This window comes from Tiliqua scincoides, chromosome 8, assembly GCF_035046505.1.
Source record: "Tiliqua scincoides isolate rTilSci1 chromosome 8, rTilSci1.hap2, whole genome shotgun sequence".
Taxonomy (NCBI): domain Eukaryota; kingdom Metazoa; phylum Chordata; class Lepidosauria; order Squamata; family Scincidae; genus Tiliqua; species Tiliqua scincoides.
The window spans coordinates 37253164-37267194 of record NC_089828.1 but is presented as its reverse complement, the minus strand read 5'-3'; the positions used below and the strand labels follow the sequence as shown (position 1 = coordinate 37267194).

At 46.0% G+C, this 14031-nt stretch overlaps 1 protein-coding gene and 1 long non-coding RNA gene across 2 annotated transcripts in view; one reads left to right on the top strand and one right to left on the bottom strand.

Annotated features, from left to right (window-relative positions):
• Positions 1-8382, bottom strand: part of GNA11 (G protein subunit alpha 11) — a 33930-nt gene extending 25548 nt beyond the window's left edge. Inside the window, exon 1 of the mRNA XM_066636629.1 lies at positions 8094-8382. Coding sequence (XP_066492726.1) covers positions 8094-8229 — 136 coding nt within the window. The 5' untranslated portion in view covers positions 8230-8382. The remainder of the gene's footprint in view (positions 1-8093) is intronic.
• A 299-nt stretch (positions 8383-8681) lies between these two features.
• Positions 8682-14031, top strand: part of LOC136659392 (uncharacterized) — a 28925-nt gene continuing 23575 nt past the window's right edge. The window contains exons 1-2 of the long non-coding RNA XR_010794840.1: positions 8682-8753; positions 11048-11161. This is a non-coding gene — a long non-coding RNA (uncharacterized lncRNA). The remainder of the gene's footprint in view (positions 8754-11047; positions 11162-14031) is intronic.

Genomic DNA, 14031 nt, shown 5'->3' with positions numbered 1-14031 from the left:
TTTCCCTCAGCACAGGACAGAATTGCATTCTCAGTCATGAAGTAGACTAAGAAAGAGCCACACAACAACATGCATATCTGTACAACACAAGATAACCATCAAGCAGGGGTGGCCCATCCATGAAGCGAGTAATGAGGGTTGCATCCATGACAGACTGCTGGGAGTGTGAGGGGTGCAATTCTTAAACTGTGGAAGCACAGGACTTCTAGTTTGATATACTGGAACTGCACCAACAAAGGAGCACTCATGCACTCTTTTCACATTCATGCACTCCTTTCACATCAGACTGGAAGTTCTAAACTTCTTCAATTGAAGAAACTGCACAAGGAGCACAATAAACAGCTGCTTGCCTTTTTTTTTTATTTGGGATGAAGGTGGAGGACCAAAGCAGCATCAGGTAGCATTCTGGGGTGCAGCATCACTGCCACCAAAAGATATCTCTCCAAGTCATTTTCTTCAAAAATCTGCCAGTAGCTTAAATAATCACTACTACTTTAATGCTGGGTTGTAAATTGCTTAAGAATATTACATATATAAATTTGCATATAGACTATTACACACAGAAATTTACATACAGAAAAATAAAAACATTGTAATGCACATGTTGTTATATTGCTCCGAGTAAAGAGAGAAACATCTCTATATTTCTGGACAACTATTTGCTAAAGGTATTTCTTTAATAGGCACTAATGGCTAGAAAACAGCTTGCTTAATGTCTTTTGATTGTAGGTGGCCACTAACTACTGGAAACACCCCACTTGATTGGGTGGGTTCTGGAATCTGAAGGCATACTCAGGAAGTTAACATACAGCTGGCTAGGATGACAGAAGACAGGAATCTGCTTAAGGGAAACAATGCTGAGAACCATATCTGGGAGCTTCCCTCCACAACAAGAATAGCTCCAAGAAGCACATCAGTGACATCCTAAACCTCCAGCTGTTTCTCATTTCAAGAAAAACGATTCCACAGCAGTTACACTTTGAAGTTTCCCATTATTCTTGGAAGTGCAAAGCAAATATTTAACCTGTTAACACTAGCATAATTTTCACAGCTTGGGCAACATGGGAATTTCCAACCCTAGTTAACAGGTCAGGTACAGAGAAACCCTAGTTCAACAATAAAGCACATGGTCCTAGGTTTGATGCACAGCACCCCCAGTTCAAAATTTCTTAGAAGGCCAAGCTGGGGAGATACCTCAATATGAGACTGATAAGCCACTGCCATTTAGAGGGAGCAAACCAGGCTCCTAGTTAGACCATACAAACACACTCCAAATGCTCCAAACACTAGACAAACATGGTTTCAAAGTTCCCAGAATTCCCTCGTTGCATTTACATAGAAATGACACAGATTGGTTTGTTTATGAAACATTTAACAATTTACAATAAGAAAGATCTTTGAGTGTCACAAATATCTTTGTGTCACATCCAAACATTAACCACAATGCCTGATCACCATCAGGTTACTGACTGAGACTGGTCAGTCTGGAGATGCTGGTAACATATTTAAGGGCTTAATCTGCTTCACAGCACAACTCTAGCACATTAACACCATGACTGAGCTCTTGAAGACAAAATACAAACTAGATGGTGACTAATGTATAGAGTACCTACTGGTGTAGCTAGCCACCCTGGAGTCTGCAGCAAAGTTAAAAATGATGCCCCCACGACACACCTGTAAGTGATGTCGCTTCCAGGTGCAATGTCACACCCACAGTTTTTTTTAAATTGAAAAATAAAAAAAATCCACTGCTCCTTCTGCTCAAGAGGTGCAAGGGGCGATTTAAGTTTCTGGCCATTCACTCCCCTTGCTACGCTGTCATCCCCACTCCATCCCCCTCCTGCTTGCCTCCCAAGTCCCCTCCAGTCATCCCCCAAGACCTTGATTAAAAGTAGCAAGCAGCTAGAGACTGCTATCATTGCTCCCCCTCTTGCAGAGTGCCGTTTTTCCCTATTTTTTTGCAAGTGGCACAAGCCGTGCTTGCGTGGGGTGCAATTGCACAGGCAGGAGGTCAGATGTTGCCCCCAGCCAGGCAGTTACTAGGCAGCCTGCAGCCTGGTGCAACTGCTACCCCTCTGCCCCTTCTAGCTATGTGCCTTTCCTCTGCTGCAGAGTTACCACAAACATTCCCAAATATATTAGGAAAGAGTCCTGCACACAAGGCATTTCATTCTAAGAATTAAACACCAACTCAATTTCATTATATAAAATATTTAGAAAGTATTTTGTATTCCAAAAACATCTGCTCCCTGTTAATAGCTACTAGACCAATAACTAATAGCTACTAGACCAAAGATGTGACAGACCTCCTTCTTGTAGATAATTATTTCAAGTGAATAAATTGACTGAGAGAAGAACCACCATTATGTGAAGCAAGGCCAACACCCACTTATAGATGCAGAAGTTGGGACACAGATGACTAAAAGAATAAAAAAGCATGACCCACATAAAATGAGGAGCAACTTCTAGAAATGTTATACTAATGCTTAATATTTTTCAGAAAGATCTACAGCTATATTCAGAATTGGCATCTCAGTTTTGAAGCTGGCTCCACAACTATTGCTATGATTAAAACACTTCAAATATTTTTCTTCCATAAAGAGACACAGTACCTGACATTTGGAATGAAGGAGGGGGGTAGGGTGGAGAAGACAAATATATACAAGTAATACCCTACAAGAGTGTGCATGGAGTTACCACCCAAAGATTCTATCTATGTCCAGAGGAGTGTGGAGATAAGACTGTTAAAGCTTTGGCATGTAAAAAGGACAGACAGGAGTTGAAAAGCAAATGAGAGAGGACTTAGAAGATAGAAAATCAAGGTATGGGTATTAAGTATGAGGGAGTAGTGTCTAAACAGCTGTCAAGAGGAAAAAAAGAAGTGGGACAGGTTGGGAATGAAAGCATAAGTGATGATGGCAGGTGTGTGAGAAACAGCACTGATACCTTAGGGCAGGGATCTCCCAACTTTATAAAAAAAATTTAAATACAAAAGTTAAATAAATACATAAGAGATGAAACCTAGATGAATGAATAAATGGGCTCAAATTTCCAGGATTTCTCTAAGCACCAACAGAAATAAAGCACATACTTAGATGGACTCTCATTCTCCGACCTCCCAAGCAGCTTACTTAAATATACAGGAGTAGGTATTTCAGAACCAGCACATCAAAGGAAACACCTGAAGCAAATTCTAAAGGGGGGGGGTGTCTCCCTGACTCTCTGAACACCTTCTAAGGGCACAAAAAATTAATTAAAATTTTTCAGGAAAACCAGTGTGTGATGTTTTTAGGTCCTCATAACATCCTCTGGCTATGACTGGAGCATAGCTCTGGTCATGTTCTGTCAAGTCACCCAGAGGCTTGCAGGGGACCAGAGGTTGGCCACAGTCCGGATAGAGCAGCTATTTACAACCACTGTGACATGTCACACTGGTGTGCCACGAATAGTTAGCAGGTGTGCCGTGGGAGTTTGGGAGAGGGTAATTTATTAGTAGGACCATTGGGGGATGTGAGCCCCCCACCAACAGCATGGTGTGCCTTGTCAATTGTCATAAAACTGGTGGTGTGCCTTGACAACTTAAGTACTTTAAGTACATCAGTGTGCCATGAGACAAAAAAGGTTGAAAATCACTGGGATAGAGGCTCCCCACGGGCTGTATCTGGTCCCCTGGCCAGGTTTTGGAAACCCCTGCCTTTGGGCAGTGGTTCTCAAATTTATCTGTGTTATGATGGTTCCAAAACCTCTTCTTCCAGGCTCAGCCAGGCACTGCCATCTTGGATCTCGTGAAAACTCATTAGATCTAAGATGGCAATGCTAAAATCTCGCAAGATTTTGTGAAGTGCAAGAGGGTGGCACCCAAATCCTACAAGATCCAAAATGATAGCGCTTGGGAGAACAGGTAGCAGGGGCCACCAGGGACATCCCATGGTACCCCTGTGAGGGCGCAGCATTGCCCTAAGGTATTGCAACACACACATTAGGAACCCCTGCCTTAGGGAGCAGCAAACCATCATCACCATCTGAAGATAGAGGCAATGAGAAAGCATGGGTGTCTTTAGTCAGAAAATGGTTCTATCTGGATAAAGCACCTATCTATGAGCACCTTTTGGCAAAGCAGACTATAAATCCTAGAGTGTAACTGAAGTGATAAAAAGTACTAAAAATGGTAAAAAGACTATTTTCGATGGGGCAAGGTTGATCCCTTCATATATGGTCCAAGACTTTTTTTTCATAGAATGCCAATGTTTTAAAATAAGGGAAGAAGGATCAGTTGTCAGAAAGAACCCCTATGAACATCTCATTGGCCAGGCAGTAAGATATAAATCCTAGAAACTGCTACATTGTACAACAGCAATATAACTGCTTGGGGGATTTAGCTTAACTTCCCAACAACTGCCCCAAACCTTTCAGCTTAAGGGTGATCCCACGGTAATCATGGACATCCTCTGACCACTCCTCCTATAATAATACAGTTGTTCCTATGAATTAGATCTTGCTTCATAACCAAAGAGGTTCTGTTTCCTAAGAAGTGTTCCTCGAACCCTCATAAGTATCTCATGAAGTATCCCTTCTCCACAGTTCCAAATCACCAATTCCAGTACTTTCTTTATAATGAGGAGCAGTGAAAAAGAAATGATATAAACAGAAATGGCAGCCTTGCACCTGAAAGGTGACCATCAGAAAGAACCTTACTAGGTATTGTGGAGCACATAAGTTCAAGAAACAAGTATACTACTACAGTACTAAATAATATAACTATATGAAAAAGAAGTTGTCAAAAGAATTGAAAATTACTTGGTATAGAGATGAAAGATGATAGCTTTCAGGAAGAAAACCCTTAGCGATTGGAGACCATAATAAAAACTTTAGAAAACAAGCGTATAACAACAAATTGTCAGATGATGAGTGGTCAAGAAAGATGGGCATATCACTATCCAGTGAGGTGGGAAGACCTTAATGGAGATGGAACATGGCAGGAAGAAGAGCTTTACTGGCTAAACGGCAGGATATAAATGTCTAGAACACTGGAACAACAAGAAAAATAATCAGAGATGAAGTGGTCAAAACAGCTAAAAATTAGTGATCAGGACTGAACATATTCTAGAACATATTTCCAAGTAAGTTTAAGCTTTAAGTACCACCATGGACAATGTGGCATACTACCAGGAAGGTGTGCACCCAGAATGCAACCTTAGGCAGTAGTACATTCCTGGGAGAAAGTCCAGTTGAACACCATGGGACTTACCCTCAATGTAAAAATGCATAGGAACACGTTGTTAGCTTTCAACTCCTTCTGACCACTACATTTCCATTACCATTAACTATCATGATTTAACATGTTAGTAGTAAAGTTGTTAGTAGCAGAGTTATAGTATTAAGTTGGGGAACAGGCACCAGACCTAAGAACTTGTTTCTAGGACTTCTATCCACCTTGCTAAACAATAAAACTTCTATTAGACACTTCAGAAAATTGCACTAATAAATTACTGTTAGAAAAGTGGGGGCTTGGAAAGACAAAAACAGAATGAAGTGGGAATTGCTCAAAAAAGGTGACAGGAAGGAAAGACTTATTAGCTTGAGAGTGGCAGATACTAGTTATAGAAATAATACTTATTCTGGTCAATTATCCTAACAAATTGCTATAGTAATAGCCATACAAATGGATGATGAGTTAAGGCTGGGAACTCTTATCCCTTATCAGACAGGGAATGAGGCAAGTGATGCCGCCAAGATTAACTAAAATTTTGTTAAAAGACCATCTTTTACAGCCCAATCCTAACTGCAGCAGTGCTGCCAGGTGCAGCGGCACCAAAATGGCTACCGCTACATCCAGTGTGCCACCATGGCCATCAGAGTTCTCCTTGAGGGAATGGGAGTTTTGCCCCCTCCCCGAAAGCTCCAAGCCCCACAATAAGGCTTCTCAAGTCTGTGCTATTTTGCTGGCTTGAGAACTACAATGTTAGGTTTTGCTCCCTAACAGGCTTTGCAGGGCTACACTGGTCCCACCCCCACCTGTACAGACCTTACACCACCAAGAGCTCTTCCTTTGCTCCAGGCGGCACTCATCCAGTGCTGGGTTGGCACAAGTGTTCCCTGCACGGAGGGTGCTGTAAGCATGCTTTACAGCACATTTACAACACTCAGTGCTGGCGGTACTCTCGTACCACCACTGCTGAAAACTCAGGATTGAGCTCTAAGAGATTTTTGCCTGAACTAGTGGGATAGAAAGTTTTAAAATAAGGCGCATGGGGAATGCATCTGACCAGAAAAAGAACACAAGTGGTAGGGAGAAGGGCAGACACTCAACAGTGATGCTGTCCTCATCCCCTTCCTGCAAGAAGGCAAAGGTGAGCAGATGCTTGGATGCATGGAAGATACCAAGTTTCCTCAAGGACAGTTTCTTTCATTCTTTGAGACAGCAATGAATGTGCATCTCAGTATAGCTCTCAGGACACAGAGGTTACACGTGTAATATATTACAGTGTTTCTCAAACTGTGTAATGGGATGCACTAGGTGGGTCGCAAGCCAATTTCAGGTGGGTCCCCATTCATTTCAGTATTTTATTTTTAATTTATTAGACTTGACACTACCAAGGTATGTGACTGCATCTGGGGAAATGTAACAAATCAGTACTTTTAACAAGCTACTATACATATTCTTTTAAAAATGATAGTAAATGTGACATACTCCTGGGTAAGTGTGGGTAAGATTGAAGCCTAGGATTGTTAAAGATGTTCCTGCTTGATATCATTTCTGGCCACAGCATCACTTCCAATGGGCCCTGACAGATTCTCATTCTAAAAAGTGGGTCCTAGTGCCAAATGTGTGAGAGCCACTGACTTATACTGTGCAAGAGCAGAATATTTTCTGTGTGTGTGTGTATAGAATATATTGAAAAACCCAATATTTTGAAAATATTGAGAAACTCAATACCTCAGTGTTTCTCAAACTGAGCTAGCCTATTCTAGGTGGGACCCCATTCATTTCAATACTTTACTTTTAATACAGTAGACCTGATGCTCCCACGGTCTGTGACTGCATTTAGAGAAACACTGCAGACCTGTACTTTTAACAAACTACTAAGGTGATTTTCAACCTTTTTCATCTCACGTCACACTGACAAGGCACTAAAATGGTCAAGGCACACCACCAGGTTTTTGACAATTGACAAGGTACACCATGCTGCCAGTGGGGGCTCACATCTCCCATTGGCCCTATTAACAAATAACCTTTTCCCCAAATTCTAGTGGCACACCTGTGAACCACTCGCAGCGCACCAGTGTGCCACGGCACAGTGGTTGAAAATAGCTGAGCTATGATGTAAAACTTGATCTTTCTCTTCCGCGCACCCAAACGCCTGCTCACCGTTGCCTTCCTCCAGGAAGGGCATGAGGACGGCGACTGTGTGTGTTCTTTTAACAATGATAGTCAATGGGACTTGCTCCTGGGTAGGAGCTTAGCGTTGGTTAAAAACGTTCCTGCTTGATGACGCCACTTCCGGTGATGATGTCACTTCCAGCGGGTGCAGACAGGTTCTCATTCTAAAAAGTGGGTGCTGGCACTAAGTGTGTGAGGACGTTGTGGGTGTGTTTGGCCTTGCATGTATGTGTCTTTAGAGATATAGATGTGGCAGGGACACGGGTGGGTGCGGAGGCAGTGCCTCCCCACCGGAGGCCTTCAAAAGGTGCCGCCGTCACGCGAGGCGCACAAGCACCCGCAACCCACGCGCAATGTGGGTGCCTGTGCGCCTCACGCGACGGCAGCGCTTTCCAAAGGCCTCCGGTGGGCAGGCAGTGCCTCCCCACCCATCACAAATCCCTGAGGTGTCCAACATGTGAACCTACCTTAACGTATGCACACAGTGACGCGTGTCAGTGCACACCAACACAGGCAACGTGCATGGCCCCCGCGCCCAAGAGGAGGGAGGAGCGCTTGGGCGACGGCCGGAAGACTGAGGAAGGGGCGACACCCTGCCCCCCTGAGAAGGGGAAGGGGCGGGCGAGGCTGGCCAGGCAAGGCGACTGCTCCCCGGCTCCTTCCCCCGCCCGCTCCCGCGAGGCCGCGCGGCCCGCCTGCCTGCCTGACTGACCGAGGAGGAGGAGCTTGAGCTCGCGCCGGGCGTCGCGCTTGTCCCTCCGCAGCTGCTTCTCGATCTCGGCGTTGATGCGCTTGGACTCCTTCACCTCGTCGCTGAGGCAACAGGCCATCATGGATTCCAGCGTCATGGCTGCCACCGGCGCGGGCGGCGGCGACGGGGCAAAGAGAGGTGAAGGCGGCCCTGCTGGCTCGGCCCGGCTCGGCCTCGCCTCGCCTGCCTGGGCCTTCTCCTCAGGCTTCCTCCCGTGAGCACCGCCGACACTGCCCCGCGACTGCAACCTACCCCGCCGCAACCTAACTTCGCCCTCGTCGGTGCGAGCGACGGCAACCGCGACCAATAGAGAGCGGCGGAGCAGCGCAGAGGCGTGTGCGACGCGGTCCCTGGGAGAGCGCGGATTGGACGAAGCGCTTGGCCAATCGGCGCGCGGGTTCCACAGGGGAGAGGCGGGCTTAGGCCTCGGCGAAAGCAATGTGATTGGGCCGGCGCCTGCACCTCAGCCAATCCTGGAAAAGAAGCGGGGAGACCGGACAGGGTTCGGGTGCGGGGAGGGGGAACGTGGCCCCGCCCTTTCCTGGCGAAGGTTGGTTAAGAGGGAGGGGGCGAGAAGAAAATCAAGGCAGGCCGCGCGGGGAGGAAGTGCGCATGCGCGAGGTAGGTTGTGGCTGCTGAGCATTGTGGGAGGGTGGAGCCCGTAAGGGCAGTTCGCTAGAGGGGAGCAAAGCCAGGATGTTGAGCGTGAGGGGAGGAGGCGGGAGGGAGACTTAGAACCTGCTGGTGTTTAGGGTCCTGAGCCGCCCTTCTCCTCCAGAGGAGACTATGCCTTAGTCGTGTGGTAGGCTAGTATAGGTCAACAACAGGGGCCTGGGGAGGCTCAGCCTCACCTGCCTCCCCACTGGAGTCCTTTGAAAAGCTCCGCCACCATATAAGGCCCCAAAGCACCCACAACCCACGTGCTCTGCAGGTGAGACAGGTGAGGGAGATCCTCCCCACCAAAGTCCTTTGAAAAGCACCGCCACCACATGAGGCACCCAAGTATCCCAACCCATGTGCTGTGCAGGTGAGGCAGAGTCTCTCCACTGGAATCCTTTGAAAAGATCTGCCACCATATAAGGCCCCAAAGCACCCAAAGCCCACACGCTCTGCAGGTGAGGCAGAGCCTTCCCACTGGAGTCCTTTGAAAAGCACTGCCACCATGTGAGGCACCCAAGTACCCCAGCCCATGCACTATGCAGGTGAGGCAGTGCCTCCCCACTGAAGTCCTTTGATAAGCACTGCCATCATATAAGGCCCACAACCCACACCCTCTGCAGGTGAGGCAGAGCATCCCCACTGGAGTCCTTCATATGCTATCTGGATGTGGAGCTATCATATGGCCTTTCCCAGTTTGAAGAGACACTTGGCCAACAGACTGAGGCAAAGAGGCAAAGAAGGAAGGCCCATAGGCAGGGAGACAGACCAGGGACAGACTGCACTTGCTCCCGGTGTGGAAGGGACTGTCACTCCCGAATTGGCCTTTTCAGCCACACTAGACGCTGTTCCAGAACAACCTTTCAGAGCACGATACCATAGTCTTTCGAGACGGAAGGTTGCCAATATGTCTGTAGGAGAAGCGGACAGAAGATCTGGTAGATCTGCAGTAGATTGGCAAGGATTTCTGACTCCTCAAGGTTTAACAATAGCAGGTAAATAAAAGCATTCTCTGCCATGACTGGCCTTGTGGTAATTGCTTCTCTCAGCCTCATTTGTAAAACAATCATAAATTGATTGCTTTTGATCAGATCTTTGTGCAAGTGTGCTGGCCAGGTTAGGAGTCCTGTGTTAGAATTCCTGCTCTATAATAACTCCGAAATAGAGTTGTACTTAATATATATTCAAGTTATCCCTTTGTATGTCTCATGAGGTCAATTGGTAATTGTCTCTGCCCCTGAGCAACTGCTTTACACCTGACTGCCCCGAGCATCTGCCTCTCATTGATGGACCTTAGCTTATAGTAAAAGTCTCTCTTGGGTACTTTAGGTCTGCCCCCCTCTGGCTTTCATCATCCTTGGTCCCATAGAAAGGCCACTGCCTGGATTTCCACACCATTAGTATTATATGCTGAAGAAGAGTTCAACACATGCTATTATCATTCATGATCAGATTTGCAATAACTGATGCTGACTGAGTTCTGTTTATTGCTACTGTCTTAAATTTGCCATTGTATTGCCTAATAATTGTAAGCTGCTTTATGGAGCGTTTCTGGATAAAAAGTAGTTCATAGGTTTATATTTCAATAGCCTGACCTGAAGCCGTTTCTCAAGCAGGGTATAGTGGCCATTCTAAGGGTAAGGTACCAACCATGGTAATGATGAAAATCTATTTGAACACCAAACTGGGGAGAGGGGTGCATAGAGTAGGAACAGCCTCTTGCATCTCAGTCATGGCTTGGGTTTCAGAATATCCTGGGGAGTTCCACCTGTGTCTTTATAAAATGTATGAATTGTTCTTGCATTAAAAATAACAAACCACACAAAACTGTGCTGAAATAAAAGAAACTTGCTTTGAAAATCATGCATCAAATTAAACAATTGTTTTTAATTCGTTAGTATGAAACTGATTGTCCCATCCAAAAACTAGTACTGCCCCCCCTCCCAGAATGCCTTCCCCTGCCCCCAATGTCCTCAGTGCTGTCCGGAGCTCTTACTGTACCCTTGGCATCCTCTGGCCAGCACCGAGCTGAGTGCCAACTGGCGCTGGGCTGGCACCAGTGCAGACTTCTCACAGGGTGTCATATAAGTGTTTTGCGGCATGTTTATGACACCAGCACGGGTGCTGGAGCTCAGTGCTGGCGCTAGACGCAATTAGGATTGGACCCTAAGTATGTTAACATGAAAGAGCCAAATATTATGTAAGAAAAGGCCTTTTGGATCTGTTCAAACACGCATCCAGCATTTTCTTTTCTACAGTGCCCCAGCAGCTGCCTCTGGGATGCCCACAGGTCAGAGAAAAGGGCATACTTCACTCTGACAGTTGCTTCCCTGCGTTTGGGATTTAAAAGCATACTGCTGCTGAACCTGGAGGTAGTATAGAGTTATTGTGAATAGAGGCTGATTACTGTGAATTTGTCTAATCCCCTCTTAAAACTATCCAAGCTAATGACCATCACTACATTTTGTCACAATGGATTCCACAGACTGATTGTGTGCTGCATGAAGACCTTGCTCTCTCTGATGCAAATTTTCCATCTATCAGTTTAACTGAATAATCCTTGATTATAAAAGAAAGGGAAGAACTGTTACCAAAAGAACTAATTTTAGGGAAATTATATCACAGCCCTATTGGAACATAGAATGGATAAACAAATCAGCATTGTGCAGATTCTCTTTCCTTAAAGAAGAGATTGAGAGAAATACTTCCAGTAAAAGGTAGTTTTATTAAGAAAGAATACAAAATAGATACCCAAAAAGAACTAATACATAACTACTGTAATGTCCTAATTAGAGTAGAGTGGTGAGTGCAGTGTAGTAAGAATGTATTTGGTGTATCTGAAGAAATCTGCAAAAGGGGGCTTGAGGGAAGAATTTTTAGGGGTCCCTGCTCTTCCAACCCCAGATGCTAATCTTTAAAGATGGGGAGAAAGAGGGAAAATGGGGGGAGGGGAGAGAAGTGAAAGAGTACAAACCATGAGATAATAGCGACCTGTCCAGTTGTCTGTGAGCAGCAGTTCTTGTGAGTAGCATGTGGACACACTCTCTGACACAGCCCATGTGTCATTAGAACTATGTCATTAGAATGACAATTTGCTAGCCAAACCTCCTTAGCAAACCTTCTTAAGTATATCATAAAGTTTTTTACATGTAGGTAAAATGTTTGGGGATAAAGGTGTAACTTGGAGGTGTTTGTTTTTAATGTGTAAATGGGTAACTTGGGTATGAATGAAGGGAATTCCTCTTGCTCAAGCAGGATGATACAGGTCAGAGGAGAGTGAAGCAGCTTGAAGTTGCTCCATGCTGCTCAGGAACGGGGGTCCCTCTCCCCGCCTCCCTCTTCCCTGCCTTCTTCCTGGAGGGACCACCCTCTACCCGCCCTCGCCCTGCCCTAGAACGCCTTCCTCCTCCCTGCCTCCTCCATGCTGCCAGTGGGGGGCTCACATCCCATTGGCCCTACTAATAAATGACCTTCCCTCAAATTCCTGTGGCACATTTGTGAACCACTTGTGGCACAACAATGTGCCATGACATAGTGGTTGAAAATGGCTGCTCTAAACGCTAGATACAATGAAAAGATACATGACAGGATTACCAGGTTGCATTATCCTAGAGACACAAAGTGAACTTATCGTTTCCTTCCAGGATGTGTTACTATGGGCGCAATCCTATTCTGCACTGGAACAGGCAAGCCAGGAGGCTTGTGTTGTATCCAGCACAGGAATGTGGTCAAAAATAGCTTAGCCAGAGGCATGGGGAAACTTTTCCCCTTACCCCTGGGTAAGTTCTGCTGGCCCCTATAGGTCTCCTCAGCCTTGCGCCACCTCTGGAAGCAGCAGCGTCGCTAGGGGGTTGCGGGCCGCACCGGGTGACGCGCACGGGGGTGTGTGTGTGTGACATGCACAGGGGGCTTGACACGCTAAATTTGCAGTGGTTAGGAGTAACCCCATCATATTATATACTGTTGGATGCGGCATTTCGAGTGGAATGCAATGCAAAAAACAGAGTGGAATATCTCCTTTCTATCAAAAGCTATAGCCAGAAACTGGAGAACAAAAAATGCATGGATCCCTATGGAAAGTGAGCCGTATCGCATATTTACTTGTGCGTAGGCGAACTTGCCTTAGTCCGTCGGAAAGGGCAGGCTGAGAGGAATTCAATGACACCAGAATGGTCCTGATCCAATGAATGCAGCCCCCAAAAACACCTGAGAAGGAAGTCCCTCCCTCCAAGCAGATGAATGTATTGAGCCCTATGGAAAGCAAAACTAAGCCTCATGGTTGCGTTTACTCGCGAGTAAGCAAATGTGCCTTGGCTGCTGTGGAAGATTAGGTGAAGGTGCAAGGCTACCAGAATGGTCCTGATCCTATGCACCTGGAGCTGAACAAATGCTCCAGAAGGCAACCTCTTCCCCCCCCCCCCACTGAAAATGATCAAAACAGAGGCTTCAGCTGATAAGGTGAACCTTTTTGAGACTTGCAAAGCCAGGTGGATCCTGACAGTGATCTGGTTTAAACAGAAGTTCTTAAATTGAACTGGGCACTGGGTAGGGCTGAAAACCTTACTGATTTTGGAGGGGGGTGTTATTGCAGGCAGGCTACAGAGGAAATGCACTTGGTGGATCAGGGCTGGCTTCCGCTTATTTAATTATTTGTTTTACTTTAATTATTTATACTGATATATTTTAATTTGCCTGATGATGTCACTTGCACCATGACATCACTTCTGATGGGTCTTGGACAGATTGTCATTCTAAAAAGTGGGTCCCAGTGCTAAATGTTTGAGGACTGCTGCAATAAGGTGTTAGTAAATTGACACGCTGGGGGGGGGGGTGACACCGCTGGTGACCAAAATCACTAAAATCATAATTTGGAAGAATAATACCATCATGTTATATCAATCAATGCATAATTTCATGCAGAAAGTGTTCTATCTTTGTTCTATCAAAAGGTACAGCCAAAAAACCAGTGGGGGCGGAGTGATGGTACATTACCATGCCCACCACCTGGGATGTTGCCCCGCCCACTGCATCAGGGGTGATGCGCTGGTGATGTTGCCCCTAGTGACGCCACTGTCTGGAAGTGGCACAAGTTTGAAGAGAGCAGAGTGACTTGAAGCCTCTCTATTCTCCCTGGGAACGGGGGTTGGGATCCGGCATAACTGCCGGATCCTAGCCCCGCCTCCCTCTCCCTGCTCGCTCATCCCCGGGGCTCCACTTTCACTTTCTGGAGGCTGGGGAGCCC